General features: G+C 34.5%; 1 protein-coding gene across 1 annotated transcript; it reads right to left on the minus strand.

The window, feature by feature from the left end:
• Positions 1-2,824: 2,824 nt before the first annotated feature.
• On the minus strand, positions 2,825-8,467 carry LOC124455464 (phosphatidylinositol phosphatase PTPRQ-like). The gene is made up of 11 exons (XM_047006096.1): positions 8,380-8,467; positions 8,017-8,319; positions 7,568-7,867; positions 7,059-7,367; positions 5,781-6,071; positions 5,383-5,498; positions 4,868-5,012; positions 4,470-4,763; positions 3,838-3,951; positions 3,246-3,545; positions 2,825-3,159 (listed from the first exon to the last, which is right to left on the minus strand). Exons 1-11 carry the CDS (start codon positions 8,465-8,467, stop codon positions 2,825-2,827), a joined length of 2,595 nt encoding a protein of 864 aa, XP_046862052.1.
• Positions 8,468-20,920: the final 12,453 nt, after the last annotated feature.

A 20,920-nucleotide genomic window follows, 5' to 3' on the forward strand; every position in this document is an offset into this window, starting at 1 on the left:
CGTTTAAATTTGAGAATTAACGTGGCCAGCCCACAAATTTGGTCCTCCTATGTGAATTTTTTTGTGTTCACTTACTATAAAACAAAAGATTAACACTTGGCAGCTGTCTACGCCACTGAATTTGAGTGTCAAAAACTTCCAAATAATTTTTACTCAAACAGCGTGACACGTAAGACAACATTTGAATATTAATTGCTATGTGTGACTATCAGTTATTATAAAAATTTAAAAAGGAAAATCTTTCTCCATAATTAAATACTTCTGTAACTTCTGCAGAATAATTATTAAACTTCTGCAGAATAATTATTATATGTATTTTTACATGCATATGTTTCCATAGAACACGTATGAACGTTCAAAAAAAAGAAAAAAATGCGTGACAAGCGCGAGCGCGAAGTGCACATATTTCCAAGCATTTTCGAGTTTTCTCAATTTTTGCAAGTTTTTTTACTAATCAAAAAAAAACCTACTAAGTAAGTTCTGGAATCTTGATCCATACACGCCAATAAATACGGTCAAAATTCAGGTACTAAATGTAGCGTGCTAATTCCTTTGTCGCTGGGAAACATGCTAAACATTGATTATTTTTTAGCAGAGCACTTTTTTACAAAAATTTTGTTCAAATGTTGTCTTTCATGTAGCATTCTTCAATCGCAGCTTATTTTCAAGAAAAACCCAAAACTACAAATGGTAGATACTTTTATGAAATTTTAAAACACTTGATGGGTGTTCAAAACCTCTACTCTTGTCTAACTGAAGAGCTTTATTAATTTATTCAGGCTTTACCTAGTATATGGTAGCATTCCATTATTCCATAAAATAATAAGTATGTTAACTGCAACCAGTACTAACACAAAAACAGACACTCCTGCTATCCCAGAGGCTTTAATTCCATCTGAAAGTAAAAGACAAACGACTCAGATCTTTTTCAAGAACTCGGCAAAAAAACAAGGAAAGACCAAATTTCTTCTATACATTTTATTTTTTATAATTTTCCAATATCGACAGCGTAAAAAAGACAGGCTCTTATTCTTTTGTACTTTCGATTTTTAAGCATAGCCTTATAATCTATGTACACTTTTTTACTAATTTTGTTCTTATATCTAAACTAAACAATGCTACTAGCTAAATTTACTAATCCGAAAGTTATATTTGTACTAATCATGATTAAATTTTAATTGTTTTTTAGCTAATGTTAATATTTTTTGAAACAGATCTTTTTATTAGCTAACTAAGACGTTTTTCGACTTTATAGTTCTGAATGTATGAACACTAAGCATCTTCATCATTGTTGACCTTGCACCTTACGCTTAATGAGGTCAAAAGGCAGAAGAGCTTAGTGCATTGTCACGGAACAAGAACATACGGAAGAGTCACTGATATCGGAACCTTTGATGTTTTTGTCCTCGCGCATGTCGTGCCGCGCATGGTGGCCGCCATTATTCCAGCCAGATGATTAGGGGTTTTGACTTTTTCCAAACCTTTAAAATGATCTGAAGTCATTCTTAACTCAAAATATTCTTGAATTCATTATTAAGTATTGACGTGATGGAATTTTAATGGTTGGAAACAAGTGAGAAATCATAATCATCTGGCTGGAATAATGCCGACATGAGGACACGTTATACACCTGAGTGGCCCTTCTATATAATCATTATTCTGTGGCATTGTGGTGTTTGTATTCACACAAATGTAAGCATTCCAATTTGCCTACTTTTGTTAGCTAGTCTGCTGCTGTTTCTCATAATGCATTACATGCTTTTACTTTAAAAAAGACCTTAAATCTTTTATAAATTCTTAATCGGATCCTAAGGAGTTCGATGGATATAAAAAAACCAGCAAAAGAAGAGTTTTAGAGCTAATTTTGAGGGAGTACGGAGGTTTCACTTATTGGGTTACTACAACGGCAAAAGGCATCCCGAGCTTTTTCTTGATTTTCTGAACTGCAATCGTGTATAATACACAGATATATGCATGGAACAGGATATTTTAGCATCGTAGAAGATTCTTCATCAAACTTTCGCCTGGCTAATGAGTTCACAATGTACTGCCTGCATCGCCATTTTAACGTCATTACGCATAAGGTCTATTAAAATTGTTGACAGAAACTTACCTTTTGCTGTTTCATCTTTTGTTGCAGTCCGTCCTGTAATGATGATAAAGCTTCACAGTTTAATTGCATACTTGATTACTTTCTGCTGCAACAAACTGGGCAATAAGATGCTAAGTTTTTTTAAATACACACGTGCACTGCAATTTATTAGCTAAAAAAACAAACTATCCGTCCTAATTAGAATTGTATTTTGACGATGTGCTACGACAATTGCTGATGGCAAACTTACAATAAAATTAGTAATGTTTTAGAACAACAAAATTACAAAATATTTAAAAGAGTTGTTCTATAATTATCAAGTAAAATTTTTTACTAAGGACTACATTTCCGTTGCTGTCGTGCATTTGATAGCAAAATTAAGCAAGTAACGTAGTGTAGCAACAGAAATTTTACGTCATAAAATAACGAGATGTATTGAAATAGTTATGAACCAAAGTACCAAAAGGAAACGGGAAAAGATAAAATACTGCATTTGAACGTCTTTTAAAAATAATGAGAGCTAATTTTCCTTTCGCAAATATTTTTTAATGTTTAAAATAAAGGTGATAAAGTGTTATGATCTATTTGATTCAAACTACTTGATGAGTTTTATCTATTTATCTTAGTTAAAACACTCCAATATATAGATGTAAGTTGAAATTTCCTTAACACACACCTCCACCCCCACCCCCCGTGTACAGCCTCAGGTGCATAAGCATAAAAACATTTAACTTAATAACACGAACATTTAACGATATTAAAGATCCTACCAATACGTTTGTGAAGAGTAAAAGGTGGTCCAACTCCTGCAATTGTTCCAGCTTTTATATGAAATATATAATCAGAGTATGGATTCAAGTTTTTCATTTTCCAAACAGTAGTGTTTGAGGATAAAGACGAGCTTGTAACTTTTCTGACTTTGGCATGATGTATTTCTTCATAAACAGTGACTTCATAAAGCAAAAGGATGCCATTTTGATCCTTTATATCTGGTGCTTTCCATTTTATTTCAATTGATCTTGAAGTTATATCTCTCATGGTTACATATTTAGGTGGGGCAGATGGTGCTGTATTAATTGAATAGTGTTTCACAATTTACTGATGCACAATACTCAATATCAACAAGTGTCAGTATACTTTGAAAATCAGTTACCTGCTTCTCCGGTGCGGAAATCAATGCAACGAGGAGGACCATAACCCAAAACATTTCTTGCTTCCACTTGAATATTATACAATGTATACGGCTTCAAATTGTCTTCAATATGATAAAGTGGCGTTTTAGGGAAGGAAATGAAATTGCTACACGGTGTATTTAAATGTTTTTCTTTTATACAAAGTCTGTAGCCGAGGATATCACCATTTTGCAATGTTTCTTCGGGAGGCTTCCAGAATATTTGCAGAATTTTTGGACTAATTTTTGTCGCATATAAAGCAGTTGGTGGTCCAGATGGAGCTAAGGGATGAATTATTTAGAAAATGAATAATTGACAGCAAGAAAATATTTTTTCTTAAGAACTTCATACTGCATAGCATGTTTGAGTTTTTTACTTACTAGAAGTAAGTAAGTGTTTTTCTATTGATAACTGCTTTTGGTCCCCAGCCTATAATTGTACTCGCCATTACTGCCAACATATATTCTGTATTTGGTTTCAAGCCGTTGATACTTTTGTTATATGATTTTCCATTTGTGATGTAAGTCACTTTGCTACAAATTTGGCCTAAGTTATTCTCTTGATAGCACACACCATAATTGGTAATGATTCCATTTCGACGATGCTCTTCAGGTGGTGACCAGGCTAATTCCAAGCTTGTGGCAGTAACATCTTTTACCATTATCAACTGTGGAGGACCACTAGGTCCTAGCAGAATAAGAAACAATAAGTCAAAATGAAATAAACAGAAAATTTACAAGTGGGTTGAAGCACTATAATTATAAATAAATTAATATTTTTGTACTCTGCAACAAGCTGTAACGACATAAATATTTAGGCTTGTCAATGCTTTCTTTTAAATCAAAGACATACTGTTTAACTCGAGCAGCTGAGTGCTCTAAATTACTTTGTTCCTTCACATATATAAGAACTTCCCATAAATTAATGGGTTACTTTTCCAAAATGACAATAATTCACTTTTTAATTAGCATTCTGTATCAAACAAAAAGAATTGATTCTTTGGCACTCTTCCAAAAATTGTTAATTAAAAATTGTTAATTGTTAATTGTTAATTAAAAATTGTTAATTGTTAATTATCAGTTGATGTTCACGTCGTTATTACAAACAAGGAGAACTCCCAAGATTTCCTCTATATTTCTCGATGTGAAGCTTAGGTGGATCAATTCTTAAATTCATTTATCCGAGAGTGTTACCACGTTACTCACGTGATTCCTGTGTTGTACTGTGAAAAATAAATGGGGGTCCATATCCTGCAATGGTTCCTGCAGAAACTTCCAGATGATAATCAGTGTAAGGATTCAAGTTACTTATAGTGTAGGAGTTTGTAAGATAGTCCACATATCCTGCTGTCTTACAAGGAATATTGGAAATTAACTGTTTGTAGCAAAGTCTGTAACCAAATAGTTTTCCATTTTTAACAACAGAAGGTAGCAAGTTCCATTGAAATGTAATTGAGTTTGAAGATGCATTGAGAACAATAGCTCTAGTAGGTTTCATTGCTGAAAAAGTAAAAATACCAGAGAAAATATATCAAGTAGGGCTGTTTATTTCTTATTACTGTCATTTAGACAATTATTTTACTCAATAGATAGACATCTTTTACCTGGTGCACAACCATAAATCTCTATTCCCATACATGGATGTAAACCAACAAACGTGTGAACTTCAAAACGTAGAAATCTTGTTACGATTGACTCATCAAAATAATGTTGGACTTTTTGAACTTTACCATTGTTTCCTTCGAGCAACTATGAAATCACCGACGAAACAGGAGCAAATTACAGTTAACTCTATTATTTACAACATTTTCTTAAGTCAGCATTCATGCATATCATTAAAACAATTTGCCCAAAAAAACAATACAGATCATCTTTCAAATTGTTAAAGAATTGTTATGAATTATTTGCTGAAAAACTTTATTCTACATTACCGTACTCCCGCCAACGCGAACGTATTTCCACTTTAAGTTGTCAATACTGTAAGATACTTTGTAATGCTTTATCCAACTTTGCCAATGTTTCTTGTGACCTCTCGTTGCTACTCCTGAGGTCTTAAGAGGTCCATTTAAATCCACTTGTAAAAATAAATTTTTCTAGTTCCCTGATCACACCACGGCACGTGATTATCAATTCGAGCTTGATATGGCTCGTAGTTAGGACCTAGGAAGCCGCTTGCACTAAAACTGCTGTCGCTAATACGACCAGATCTATGTAGAACAGGTAGGTCACATTGGCCTATACAAGAAATCACTGCTTTATGAAATGTTTCATAACAATCCATATGTACAACATATATCATATTATTTATGTATATGTTTATTGATTAGTAAATGTTTGATCTTCCCTTCAAGGAAAAATGTAAAGATGCTATGGGAGAAAAACATACTTCTGCATTTAACATAATTTTTTTATCAAACATTCAAAACAACAGCGCTATGATATTGATTACTTTACTAACAATTATTGTAAGTTTATAATTCATCCCCGCTAAATTGAATTTATTAATTTCCAGCTTACCTGACGTCTTTTGAATGAAACCTGGAGGTCCTAATCCCACAGATGTTGAAGCTTTTATAGCTATGGTATATTCTTTGGATGGAGTTAGACCAATAAAAGTATGTTTTTTTACTTTGCTGTTCACTTGAGTTGTTCTGTTACATGACGAATGATAACCATGTTCACGAATACATACAATGTAATAAATAATTACGCCATTTTGAAACTCATTCTTTGGTGGTAACCATGAAAAACTGATTACTGATACGTTTACAAAGTCCACAGTTAGCTTTGTTGGTGGTCCTGTAGGTGCTACAGTATTACAGAAACAGTAGTAAATTCATTGATTCTACATGTATGTTTTATATAAAAATGTGAAACTTATTTCATTTTTATTATTAATAAATTTAAAATGGAACGTAAAACCTATTTTTGGAACATTTGTATTTTGTTAATGAAGTTGCTTTTAACTCTTCACTTTATATGTATATATAAACACTTATGTATATATAACACTTATGTATATATAATACTGGTGACTCTACAATACTATCCATACAATGTGTAACCGTACGTCCTGTGTCCCAAGTGCAGGAGTCACCATTTTACAATGGTGATAGCCGGGAGGGCACATTGTTATACACTTTGTATATATATATATATATATATATATATATATATATATATATATATATATATATATATTACGGATAATAATCCTGGATAAAAGAGCACTCAATATTCTATATATTAGAAGAGCGAAGAGCGTAAGATAAATGCAACTTTGCAGGCTGTTGCCTGAAGATCGCCCTACGTAATATATATATATATTACGAGTCTACAATACAATCCATAACTGTGTAACCGTACGTCCTGTGTCTCAAGTGCAGGAGTCACCATTTTAATATGGTGATAGCCGGGAGGGCACATTGTATATACACTTTGTACACTTTGTATATTACGCTCACTGTGCGTGCGTAGTTTCAGCACTGTCGGATTGTGTAGAGAGTCTCATATGGAGACGTTCACCGTGTTCGCGATATGCAAAGCTCACCTTTATAGGTTTGAGCACTGTGGTGACTCTACAATATAATCCATACAATGTGTAACCGTACGTCCTGTGTCCCAAGTGCAGAGGTCACCATTTTAATATGGTGATAGCCGGGAGGGCACATTGTATATACACTTTGTATATATATATATATATATGTTTGCTTATATTATCAAATAGTGTAAATTTTTTTTGATAGGCTTTTTGACAGCTATATATACTGCATTAACAAATACAATGATAAATACAATCTGTCCTACCTGATTCTTTGGTTCTTTGAGTAATGTTGGCTTGAGGACCGTTGCCAACCTTAGTAGCAGCAGATATTTTGATGGTATACTGCACGTAAGGTTTTAAACCAGTAAATGAAAATGATGTTTGCGTAAATGGAACAATCACTTCATGCGTGCATGTTGATAAAGCCTGCAGGCTAATGCAAACCGAGTAAGAGGTTAAAATACCATTAAGTAGTGAGCGGTTTGGTGACGACCATGTTGCGTTGATAAGATTTTTAGTGTACGATGTGACAGTTAAATTACAAGGTGTACCCGACGGTTCTGAATGAATAGTAATGCGATTTAATGTTTTCATCTCAGACGAATGCAAAAAGCTTGATAGAACTGAATTAAAATGTAAGACGTGGAAATTAATGATTTTAAATGACTACAACCAAACGTACTTTAACAAAGTGTAAGCTTATTTGTTTCATAAAACATTCTTATGATGTCGACTGACTTTAGATTTAATCTTTTCTCACCTGCCTCTAATGTTGCAGTATTTACAATAGCTGGTGGACCGTATCCAACATTTGTTGCAGCTAGAATTCTGAGTTGGTACTTGGTGTAAGGCTTTAGGTTGGAAAAGGTGTAAAGCATGTTATTGTCGGTCGTATTTTGCATTGAACAGTGACCGGTAGAAGTACTGGCCGTTTTAATGCAAATTGTATAGTTGGTAATTCTTCCATTGCGCAATGCACGATCTGGAGGAAGCCAAGAAGCAGTGATAGTCGTGGCACTCACACGAGATACGTGAAACTTCATGGGTGGACCATCAGGAGCTAAAATAAATAAATTGTTATGATTGGCGGACAAATAGATGAGTTTTTGCATTCTATAATTTTTACTGTAGAATTAAAGACTGAGAATATTGAATCAAATAAATATATCAAGCATTTCACGAATGAAATTACTATCTAGAATATTTTACCTGCAGGCAATGTTTTTTTAGATACAACTCTGGCAGGTCCAAATCCTTTTGAAGTCGCAGCTTTTATTTGAAACTCGATGCTTTGATATGGTTTAAGACCAGTTAATTCAAACCAAGTGTTTTTTGTTATGGTTTCGTCATTGCAAAGTTTTGATGAGTTGGATGAATCCATAATGCGATGGCATATAGAATATTTTAGTATGATACCGTTTCGTTCGTTTTCTCGAGGCTCTGACCAAATCACAAATATTGATGAAGTATTAAAGCGAGGAAAAGAAACGTTTAACGGACCACCAGATGGCTCTGCAACAAAATGCATAATTTTACGTCTAAATTAAAAAAACTATCTATCTTTAATCTAACCTGCTTCTAAAGTAGTAACTGTTACATTATTTGAGTAGGGTCCATGACCTAAAGCAACAACTGCTCTAATCTTTATTTCATATTCCATATTCGGTTGCAGACCGTTTATCGCCGTTTCAACAAGACTAGACTCAACAGAAACAAAAGAGCAAGATATGCTTTTTGATTTAAAATAGCAAATTTCAAAGTATGTTATCTTTCCAGTGTATTCGTCTGTGTCAGGTGCACGCCATTGATTTTCAAGACTGTCGAGTTTTTAACAGTCACACTGTTTAGGACAGGTGCCTTTTTAAGTTCTAAAACATTTAAAAAAAACAGACAGATTTTATATGCATGCTTCCTTATCATTTCATATGACACAGAAATAATTTCATCACCTTTAAGTAAGGGAATTTTAGTTTTGATATCAATTGTTGCATTTATTTCATTTGATGTTTTGAATCCAACCAAGGAATAGCATTAAGCAAGTTAGAACCTCCGTAACCATAAAGACATATCATACTCCATGCAACTTCTCTAGTATAGTTCAATAATGCATTTGGGCAAATTCTTCGCAAAAGCATTTCCTGTGTAATAGTTATTTCCTTGATAATGTACCACCATGAGAACAATAGAAGGCTTAGAAACAGCAAATAGAAACTTTGCCATTTTTTGACTTGAGCTTGGGTCGTCGTGTGTTTCAAATGACTTACGCATTACTTCAATGCCTTACAAGGAAATGTAAACGAAATTTTGTCATACTTAATGGCTGATGCATAATTAAGGTATGATGCATGAATAATCACCCCTTTAATTAACCTTATGAATTGCATTGCAAAAGGCAAATACTGCATCTGTCAACCTTTTATAAGTACATAAATGCTAATTATAATATTTTGAGGGCACGTAAATTAGTATGTATTTTAAATTGCAAATAGGTTTAACCTAAATAATATATATATATACAGATATATTTCCATATAAAGAGCTCTTAGTGACGATTTAGCTTTAACATCATTTGCATAAGGTGACATCATTTGCACAACATAAAAAAGATTTAGTTTGAACATCGTTTGCTGGTCCCTTAAAGGACAAAGCACCTCGGAGGATCGATAATTAGTGGGGTGCCTCATACTTATATATTCATGATATGCGGGCTTAAGCTCTCTTGAAATCCATTCTTTCCTAAGGAACATCACATGAAGATATGAATATGAACCCCCAATTATCAATCCTCCGCGATGCGTGAGGATACATGCAACATAAATTTCAGATTGTTATTTTAGTACTGTACATAAAAATATTTCTCCAAATAATAGTCCACCAAAGTTTAAGAATTAAAACATATATATTTTTTAAGATATGGAGGGTTAAAGTTGGTGCTTTACTGATAAAGGATTAAAAATGTCCGACAAGCTAACGACAAAGCTGATATTAGCAAAACGCGGCAAATTGCGTGCCTGGTTCAAAATGTATTGGTTAGTTCTTTGCATGCATTAACAGCACGACATTTTGGCATTGAAAATATGGTTTATTGTGCCGCATTAGTTGTAAAAACGGTTCTTCTAAGAACCACCAAACGCAAAAAAATGTTTCTTTTTTTGTTTCCCAAAAACTAACGCAAACGAGATATCTGGACAGAAAAAATCCTAGGAAAAAATTTGAAGCCAACAAAAAGCTCAAAGTTGTGCTTGCAACATTTCGACAGTTCGTTCTTGGTGCAAAATTTTAAGGCGATGCAATCAGTTAAATGGACAGCAGGACGGAAAGGGAAGTCATGGGTTTGTGTTCGCATCCCAGGAGCAGGCATTGAGAAGGAATATATTAATTCTCAGTGTAAGGTGTGAAGTAAAGAAGTGGAGCCTGTTGGGAACTCAACAAGTGGTTGTAATCGTTATCGCGGAAAGAATATAGAAGAAGGCAATAAGATGGATTTGAGAGAATTATTATTATTACTATTATTATCATTTTCGTTATTATTAATATTATTATTATTATTATTATCATTATCATTATTATTATTATCATCATCATTATTATTATTATTATTATTTATTTTTTTTATCAGCTAAAATAAAACGTATTTTATTATGATCATTATTATCTATTACAAATATAAATGTTAAAAAACTAAATCAAATATGACTAAAATCAGTGTTTAAAAATATCCTTGATAAAGGGACAGTCAAATGTAAAGACAACTTTCCCAATAACCTTGGTCAATATTTAAAGTATGTTCGCGAGTTGAGGCAGATCGACTTCATCGTATCGCAGTAATTGCTGACCTAATCAGTGCGAAGACAGTTTACAACGCATCCACGCTAGCGTGATGCCATATTGCAGCTCTTTTGTGCCAGCAGATCAGCTAGCCGTTTATAAGCAATTGCCGTCTCTTTCCCCATACCACCTGATGTTGAAAAGACCAGTGGTGTAAAAGCAGCATATTCAATCTCTCTTACTCGATCACCATCCAGGAAATAAGAGATAGTTCTACGCCAACAATGCAAAGGAAGCTAGATATACTGAGCGAAAAAGGATCGTCATCATGGTTAAGTGTACTTCCACTACAACATCAAGGCTTTAATTTGAACAAAGGGGAATTTCGAGATGCCTTAAGTTTATGTTATGGATGGCAATTGAAAAATACCCCTCTGCACTGCATTTGTGGAAAGGCTTTTGCAACCGATCACGCGATGATATGTCCTCACGGTAGTTTACAAATAGTGAGACATAATGAAGTTCGAGATATAACAGCACAGTGGATGGCAGAAGTTTGCTCGACAGTTGTGAAAGAGCCACAATTACAACCTCTTTCTGGGGAAGTGATATTACCTCGTACAGCCAATAGACAAGAAGAAGCGAGACTAGATATTCGTGCTAAAGGTTTTTGGTCTAGACAGCAAGATGCATTTTTTGATGTAAGGGTATTTCACCCAAACGCGTCGAGCTACCAAAACACCAATCTACCTGCACTCTATCGTCAGCATGAGATGGCTAAGAAAAGGGAATATGGTGATCGAGTAAGAGAGATTGAATATGCTGCTTTTACACCACTGGTCTTTTCAACATCAGGTGGTATGGGGAAAGAGACGGCAATTGCTTATAAACGGCTAGCTGATCTGCTGGCACGAAAGAGAAAGCTGCAATATGGCATCACGCTAGCGTGGATGCGTTGTAAACTGTCTTTCGCACTGATTAAGTCGATCTGCCTCAACTCGCGAACATACTTTAAATATTGACCAAGGTTATTGGGAAAGTTGTCTTTACATTTGACTGTCCCTTTATCATGGATATTTTTAAACACTGATTTTAGTCATATTTGATTTAGTTTTTTAACATTTATATTTGTAATAGATAATAATGATCATAATAAAATACGTTTTATTTTAGCATTAATATTATTATTATTATTTATTATTATTATTATTATTATTATTATTATTATTATTATTATTATTATTAATAATAATAATAATAATACCTTTCAGGGTGAAGAGACAAAAGTGAGTAGAAAAAGTGAGTGAAAAAGCTAAGAAAAGAGGTATTTTAAAAAAATAAATTGCATGGCAAATATATGAAGGATGTTTTAGAAGATGTTTTTAGAAGAGAAGTGGAGTCGGTTGGGCACTTGGCTCACTTGGTTGGGCACTTGGTCCAATAAGATGGGTTTGAGAGAATAGAAAAGAATGAGTAGAGTGTGCAGATGTATGATATAAAGAGGTTCCAGAAAAGGTGAGAATATCGAAGAACTGAAAATTTGGAATATGGTGGGATAGAGTGTCAAAAAAACACAGAAAATGGAAAATAATAGTCTAGATGTTAGTGTGTTGGATCGAGCAACTCGGATATGGACCAGTGCTGATATGGCTGTGTCGTGAGACAAGAATTAAATGTGAAAAGAAGATGAAAATTATCTATTTTCCCTCCTCTTACAAAAGAAATAAGAAGAATGCACAGTGTTTGAACAACAAAGATGATTCCTCTTGTTTTGGATTGTTTGGGGCTTGTCTCAAATAGATTAGAGAGTTATTTGAGAGAGCTAGGTATCGTGAATGTTTTGGGTGGAATGTAAAACTCTGCGATAATTTGGTCAACCCAAATTTTGCAACCAAGACTGTTACTTTACACTTTTAAATTTGATACTAACAGGTTTGTTTCTTCACCAAAAAACATAAAATTATTGTTATTATATTATACGTAATAATATACATTGTGGATGATATAGATTGTGGACGTTTGTTGATGCCTCGGCACTCTGAGACAAGAATGTGAACGCAAAAGTGAAGGAGAAAATTAACAACTATTCTCCCATGACTCAAGAAACTAGAAGGATGCTTCGACTTTCAAAAAAAGTGTGCTTTAATGGTGGGTTCTTTGCAGCTTGTCTCAAGTAGACTGGAAATTTACCTAAAAGTCTAGGAATACGGGACATTTCGCATGGCTTGCAGGCATTTTCAGTCATTGGAGCAACCTTCATTTCGCAGAAAATACTTACTTTTAAGCTCCAGGTGTGGAGCCAAGGGCTTTAAGCTCCAGATATGGAGCCAAAGTAAAAATTACACTAATCGAGTGAATTAAATTTCTTCACAAATTAATTCTTATACAGAAAAACAAAAATTATCATCGTTAAATTGACTCACCTGTTTTGGGATCGAGTATAATAAAGTTGTGGCCAGCATTTATAAAGTTATTTTGTTTTCCTTTGATTGTAATTGTCGAATAACGCTGAGTTCCAACTCTGTACAAGATGGAATGCTTCATTCGCGAAACCAACTCAACGTAAATTTGTTTGTAGCCTACACAGAATTTTTAATTTGAATAAATAGGAGATAAGATGAGCTGTTTGAAAGGGTGGGGGTTATAGACAATGTTGCAACCAGATTTAATAGCTATAGTAGTTGAAATGTACGATAAATATTAACAGCATCAACTTTATCCATGAATGGAAAAACTCTACTTGTACAAGAGATTTTATAGATTTTATAATTTGCTATGTTAATTTTATAATGAAATATATCGACCGTAAATGCTTGCTTTAGAGCCTCTCCCACTTTAGCGCCACTTTTGGTTAAGCGCAAAACTCAGAATCGTGAAAAGATATTCAACAACCGATGAAGCGCACCTGAGAAACTTTATGGCGGACAGAATAGATATCTTAACAGAAAGTCCACTCGTGTCGAAATCTTTGATGTTTGTGCTCCTACTTTTCTGGAGAAAATTCTAAGGAGACATGCCTTCCAGCAAGATACTTCCGCTAGATCGCAATATAAAATCAGGTGCGGTCCAGCTTCTGAGCTGACCGTGTCACCGGGTCATTGCGAGAACCAATGATGTAAGCCGTGACTATAGGGTCTGGGGGTGTGCTCTCCAGTTTTGGTTAATTTTGAACTTTCAGCTGTCAAAAAAGTTATTTTCAGTGCTTTCAAAGTGGAAATAAAACCATGCAACAATCCTATCAAAAAAATCACTCAATTTTCACGAGTTTCTATGTTTAAAATGAAAAACGAAGATAATTACTTACAGCGTCGAATCTAACACTTAATAAAGAAATTCAACAGTTAGCCGCTCTAGTTATTATACAACTCAATGATTTTAACTCTCTAATAATATTCCTTGAACTAGAATGCTGGAAAAGCTGGAAGCCTTTCGAGAAAGCCATTAACCTCACTGGAACACGTTCATCTCATCTCTCTCGTAAAAATAGCTCGAAAATCTTATTTTCAAAAACATACAAACGCGCGATGAAATTCTTCCTTCATCGTGTGGCATATGCCTCTCACTTTGTGTATAGCCTTCACAACGTTTCATTTGAACAAGAGCACTCGAATTTGTTATTGCCATAGCTGAGCTGATTACCAATTTTTTCATTTAATTGCGATTTTAGTTCATGCCGCCAACTTCGTAAAATGTCGTCATTGCAAAAGTATAAAAATATATAGGCACAAAAGCTTAGCGATGACTAACAAATGACTTCGGCGGCATAAGCTATGAACCAGCAGGCATGACACGGTCTGACACGGTCAGCAACTGTTTTTTTGCCATAAATGTCAAAATTCCAATAATTTCTGACACGGTCAGCGCGTGAAACAGGCTCAGAACAGTAAGTTAACGAATCAGAATACACGAATAAGACCTTTTGACACGGTTGAGCAATACTTCTGACACGGTTATTCAAAATTTATTGCGCATATAAAGGTCAGCTTTGAGTCTTGACCGTCATAGCTCGTAAAGTGTCGTTGTTTACAATAATTGATTATGAATATTATTTTAACCGTGGCGGGTTTTCCCCTTTTCTTCGGAAGATAAAATGCAGTAATGTGGTGATTTTTGGAAAATAGTTGATTCTAAAAATGATTAGACTAATAATTTATTCACTATACTTAATTAAATGAAGCCCCACACTGCTTTGATAATAAATTAGTCACTAAAATCAAGGCACATAACTTTATGAATGTTTTATGAAGTGCGGTATTTCAAATTAAATCAAGATATGATCTTCGCACTTTGCTGGACAATTTAAGCAATCGTCTCAGGACCTGAAAAAATCAGGTGACTCAACGGGATTTGAACCCATGACCTCTGCGGTGTCATGGGTTCAAATCCCGTAGTCACCTGATTCAGGTCCTGAGACGATTGCTTAAATCCAGCAAAGTGCGAAGATCATATCTTGATTTAACACATAACTTTATATTACAACAGAAGTATGATGATTTCATTTTCAGAAAAGCTGACGGTGTTAACTGGTATTTCGCTTTTTCTGCACTAGTATTTACGATAAATGCACTGCTCTTAACCAATCAGAATTGAGAAGTTTTTATGCATATTTTATTAGTAATATAGCATTCTCGCAAAATACTATTCCATATTGATTTTGAGAAAGTATCTTGCTGGGAAGTCACGCATGGGTATTGAAAATAAAACGTCACGATTTTAGCCATGTAGGCCATCTGTTAGATGTCTGTATTCTGTGGTGCGGTGATTTAATAAAATATAGAGTTATTAAACTTTAAAGTTTACGACAACCTTGTTCTGCACCTATGTGATATAATTTTCATCGAGTTACATAATATTATATGAAGAAAAAAGATTTTGTCTGCTCGTTATTTTCTTAGGGCGATAGAAATATTTAATAAGCAACAATCGATCCCACATAAGCACCTTTCCTGTCTAAGCACTGCATTCAAAATTATAGAAAACAAACAATCGCACTGTGTCTAAGCGAGCATTTACGGTTTACGAAGGTATATATAGCGTATTCAATAAACACATCGAAACGAAACAACATACATATCATTTTTATTTCTTAAATTACCTTGTGGTAAAGTTTTGGTGTAAATCGTACCAATAGGACTAACACCACCATGCGACTTTGCCGAAACTGAAACTTCGTATTTAATTTCAGGGATTAAACCTGTTTTGGTGAATATCGACTTAGCTCCATTATTGGTGCACACTTTTTCCCAAACTATATAATCTTTAAAACAGATCGTGTAGTTAAGAGGTAGCTTACGTTGAGAGACAAATCCAGATGGTCGGGACCAACTGACGACCAAGGACGAAGATGCAAAACCCACTATGACAATTGCTGATGGTGGGCGCGAAGGAGCTATGCGAAAAAAAAATCAAATTTGTTTTTTTGATCATTAGCAGAGAAAAATAATTATTGTACTCGTTTTAATAACTTGTTTTAATGACACCAATGTAGTTACCTAAGGGTCTTGGTACAATAGCACTATATGTCGCAGGAGTATGCCCTTTCGATTTTACAAGCGATGTCACCCATAATGGGGTTGGTAATTTACCCTTGTAGCCTAGAAATACCCATGCATCTCCAAGGGCTAGGTTATCAGGTATTATGCGCATGTTGCCAGTTAAACGTTGTAATATTGGTATCGACGTTTTGTAATATGTCCCTCCAGATTTTACTAAAACGACCGATACAGCACTTTCCATAGGCACGTTTTCCAAAAACAGAGGCATTGATACTGAAGTTGTTGAATCATTTGTAGTATCAAAATTCTTGTAAAGAATATGTCTTCCTGAAAAATAAATACAATCCTCAATAAGCAAATATTAAAACAAAAAAAAGAAAAGAAAAGAAAACAAATGCTTAAAATTCCTCAAATGTTTGAACTAAACTTTTTTCATGGTTTTCATTTTTCCAATCTTGATATAGCTAATCTTAGAAAATCTTAGTAAGCACTTAAAATTTTCATTTTCTCGTTTCTTGTTTATGAATTTATTGTATTTATAAGTACTCAATTTACTGTCAAAAAATGAAAATGGATTTACCACCAGTTGGAAGAGTTTAAATGAAAGCAAGGGCGTGTGAAGTACGGAAGTTTGACTTTTTTAGGATGGAAAGATTATTCTGACATCAACTTTTCATTAATCAAAACTTGTCCTGTCATGGGACAATAAAACACCTACCAGTTTTCATACTAAAAACAGATACGTGGAGACCAAGAACTCTATTGTAATGAATAAAATTAGATCTCCCGAAATACGAATAAGTCCTTATTCCTGTCTCTCTTATATCCTTTGAGGTAGCTGATAATAAATGAGTTATCCACACATTACTCGCTAAAAAACAACAATCACAATATTATTAGCAACTTAAGAGAGAATGCCTGATTATCAAGTAGTTGCACTGCACAACCAGGCCTGTTTGAGGCAAAAAAAGGAAATTTATACTAAAGCTAGTTTCAATTATGAGTTTTATTTAAAAATGTTAAATTCTTATTTAAGAAAATCAAAACGTCAAATCATCTTCACTTCACATGTGGAATGAAGAACAACAATAATGCAAAATATGAACAAAAACTTACCTTGATATCCATATACTTGAACCTCACAAAATGACAACATTCCAACAATCCCTTCTATTCCAATAATAACGAAACGAGACGAATATAATGGCACATCACATTTGAAAATCATCGTTTCGCCAGCATTGAAGATGGCAGTGATCTTTGGCCCACATACTTGGTTCCACTTTTTATTTCCAATATAATGGCCAGCTCGAATTTGAACATTATTAAACTTTTCCCAACAGCAATCAGCGCGATTTGTTACAACAACTTTAGACACCATAATATCAGTTTGCATGTCTACGTACCACCTAAAGGAATCGTAATCATAAGAAGTATGTATTTGACAAGTGAAATTATCTGTGCAATGTAATCAATACAACTATTTTGCTGTTTTTAAAAACTGCGAGTGATTTATCTCAGCATTACACAAATCAGTATGCAAACATGAGCAGACGGCTCAAATTTTATTAGTTTAAGCATGCAACAAGGGCTTTTACCACGGATCGTGCTCTCTTCTTGTCTGCATACACGATTTCTTTATGAAATACGGGTTTTTATAGCCATCAACAGCCCTAGAAGAAACACCACCTCCTTCTGTACTTGATTGACGTGTGGGTCTACCAAACGCATAATTTACCCTGAAAGGAAACCGTACAATCCTGATCTTCTCAGTGATTTCTTTCAATATTTTGTTATAAAGATCATTTAGCTATAGACCTGGTCGTCATTTTATGAGTAAAAACTATGTTAAAATTAGATATCGAATAGATTGAAGTATTTATCATACCTTCATCACCAAAGATATTTCTTGCAAAGAATAGTAAATAGAAAATAACGTTCACAGTAATGCATCTATTAGCTTTCATATTTTAATTCATTTTCATTGTTTGAAATTTTATTTTGAAAAATAATTTATTTTTCTTGTAAAAATTAGCATGAGATCTTTGAGCACGAAAATCATGCGCATGACGTAACAATAGTTATTAGCAATGATTAATTACAAATTATTAGACAAAAATTGTACGCAACCATTGAACTTAATTGTAATACATCAAGAGCAATTAATGACAGTAACGTGGCAAAATAATATGTTGGTTTTTGAGAGCCATAATTTTAAACAGTCGCTCATTTACTATATTTCGTAAGGGACGATTTTCACAAAAATAACACCTACAATTATTAGCTTTGGTCGTTTTAAAACGTATATTAAGAGTTAATTAAATACGAACTGAGCTCATTTTCGAGGATTAAAAAGGCAATTAAATTTAAAAGAAATTCAAGTTTGAATTGGTAATTTGGACAATAAGTCCGATCATCGATTCCATAGCAATAGCCAATTGAGGCGTAAAATGTGCTGTGCCTAACACGGTTTTTATATGGACATGAAAACATATCACAAAGCCAAACAAACCAAAAAGCCTCGCTATCACCATTTTCTAATTTTGCATGCACGTTATCAAGAAATTCCCTAATGGCGCTCCCTGTATTAAGTGCTAGTTGCTCAACATTGGGACAAGATGCTTCACATTCTGCATTCTTGTATATGGCCGGAGCATGAGAAAACTCGTCGTTAATTTTAGTAATTTTTTCTCTTAAGTGAGGCGCTTTGATGCTTTTTCGAAGCATTTTTATGAGAATTATTTCGCTAGTATAAAATGCATAGAATTGAGAAAGTAAGTGCTCTCAGGGACGCCGGAACGGCAAAAGGGGCAAGCATTTGTGGAAGGGCACATTAGTGAAATATACTAAAAATAATCTTATATTGATAAACAGCAAAGGGATGTGCTACATGCAATACACAATACACTGTACAGAAGCACATGTCCGCAGTGTTGGTCGATAAATATTAACGATAATATAACTATCAAACGATGTAACGTCACTAATTCACAATTTGTCATGTATTGTATTTTCCAAAATATTTAATTCTTCTTTCATTTCTCTGTGAAAACTCTTTGGCAATTACGTCTATTTCCACCATATCCATGTGTTGCTTCTGAATGTTGGAGAACATAATATCATTCAGATGATTTCCTTCAGTGTTTGACCGCAGCCATGTTTTGAGACGACACATTACGCTGAATGTGCGTTCGCACGAGGCAGATGAGAGTGGCGCTGTGTAGTATAGTATAATTAGTTTATGGATCTCTGAGCACCTTTTCTTTGCTGACGGCATGGCATTGAGTATCTCTGCTATTGTTGAAATACGCGGGACTTCTGTTATTTTTTTCTTCTGATCCGCGTTGTAAAGCCCAAGAATGGTGGGAAGATCATCAAGCTGCTTTCTTAGAGCATCTTTATCAATCAAAGAATTGCTTAATCCATCTAAAGATACTCCTCTTTCTTTCATAGAGTTAAGTAACAGTTTCTCGATACATTTGATCTGGAAAAGATCGTCTTGTTCAAATCGCGATCCTAGACTTGAGATGATTGCATCAATGGCTTGGTAGTACGAACTTCGCATTGGTGTTATATTCGCACTGTTGTAAACTGAGGCATCTGTGACGTGAAGGCTTTCTGTTATTAACATTTCTTCATTATTCATCCATCTTGGAACTTTTCTTAGTCTGGTGCCAGTGCCAAAATTTTCACTAAATTCCAGTGGGAACGACATCATAACACGAAAAACTTTCTTAGCGTCATCAAGTGTACGCTCAAACTCTTCTTCGCTTCTCATCTCATGAAGACGTTGCAGGACATGTCTTATTGAAAATAGAGCGTACTCAGCTGAAATATCAACCGCTTGGAGCTCTTTAGAAAGCTTCTCGAGTAAAGCCAATAGCTTTCTTGTCGCGTTTAAATTAAAGATGACGATTAAGGAAGACAGTTGTCGCCTTAATATTCCTCTAATCTTTGCTTTTGTGTCTGCCGAAATGCTAGGATCTTCCTGAAATTTTTCAAGGGTTGCATGTAGTCCAGCCGATTTCTCGAAGATGACGTCAGCAGCCTTTACTCTTGTTGTCCATCTCGTTGTAGAAAGACTTTGGAGTAGTAGAACTTTGTAATCGTTTGTTCCTGTTTCGTTTCTAAAATCTGCCTGTATTTCTTCGAACAATAAAATACGTTTTGGATGGGCACCTACGATTGCATACAGGGATTCGCATAAAACCAGTGATGTAGACAATAAATTAGATTGCTTAGCTGCATCCTGTATAATAAGTTCATTGCAGTGACTGAAACAATGAACATAAATTGCGTTTGGTGCAATATCTTCCTTGAGCTTTCTTGCGAGGGATTTCATTGCTGAAGCCCCGTCAAAGCCCATAGCTGCCATTTTGTGACCTTCCATGCCACATCTGATAAGGATATCTTTGGTGTAGTGCAGAAATGCATCAGATGAAAGCCCTTGCGAACATTCATAAATTCCAACAAAATCTTCCGATACTTCGTAATTATCATCACAGGTCCTTACGGAGAAAGACAACTGTTCTTTCTTAGATACGTCTGATGATTCGTCAGCTAGAATTGAAAATGATTCTCTCACTAGAATTTTATCAATCAAATGTCTTCGAGCATTTAATACAATCATCTGTTTCTGCTCGTCCAGGATGTCGTGTGCAGTTACGTATCGGTTCTCGTCAAGTAAAAGTTTTAGTGCCTTGTCGTTAATAGCTTTATCAAGATTGAACTGATGAATATTAGATTCAAAATCCGTTCTACCTCTAATCGCTATACCTTGGCGCGTAAGAGGGTTTTTAATGTTTGAAGATGTGAAATTAACCCTTTCCGTCTTAACTGCTGCGTTTCAA

Source organism: Xenia sp. Carnegie-2017, unplaced genomic scaffold, assembly GCF_021976095.1.
Source record: "Xenia sp. Carnegie-2017 unplaced genomic scaffold, XeniaSp_v1 HiC_scaffold_4, whole genome shotgun sequence".
Taxonomy (NCBI): domain Eukaryota; kingdom Metazoa; phylum Cnidaria; class Anthozoa; order Malacalcyonacea; family Xeniidae; genus Xenia; species Xenia sp. Carnegie-2017.

Excerpts from the sequence above, each read along its gene's own strand:
- LOC124455464 (XM_047006096.1), bottom strand. The coding sequence starts at position 8,467 with ATGGAATATGAAATAAAGATTAGAGCAGTTGTTGCTTTAGGTCATGGA. Across the intron at positions 4,764-4,867 it reads GATTTATGGTTGTGCACCAG|CAATGAAACCTACTAGAGCT; the intron begins GTAAAAGATGTC and ends TTACTTTTTCAG. Across the intron at positions 3,952-4,469 it reads CAGTACAACACAGGAATCAC|GACCTAGTGGTCCTCCACAG; the intron begins GTGAGTAACGTG and ends TTATTCTGCTAG.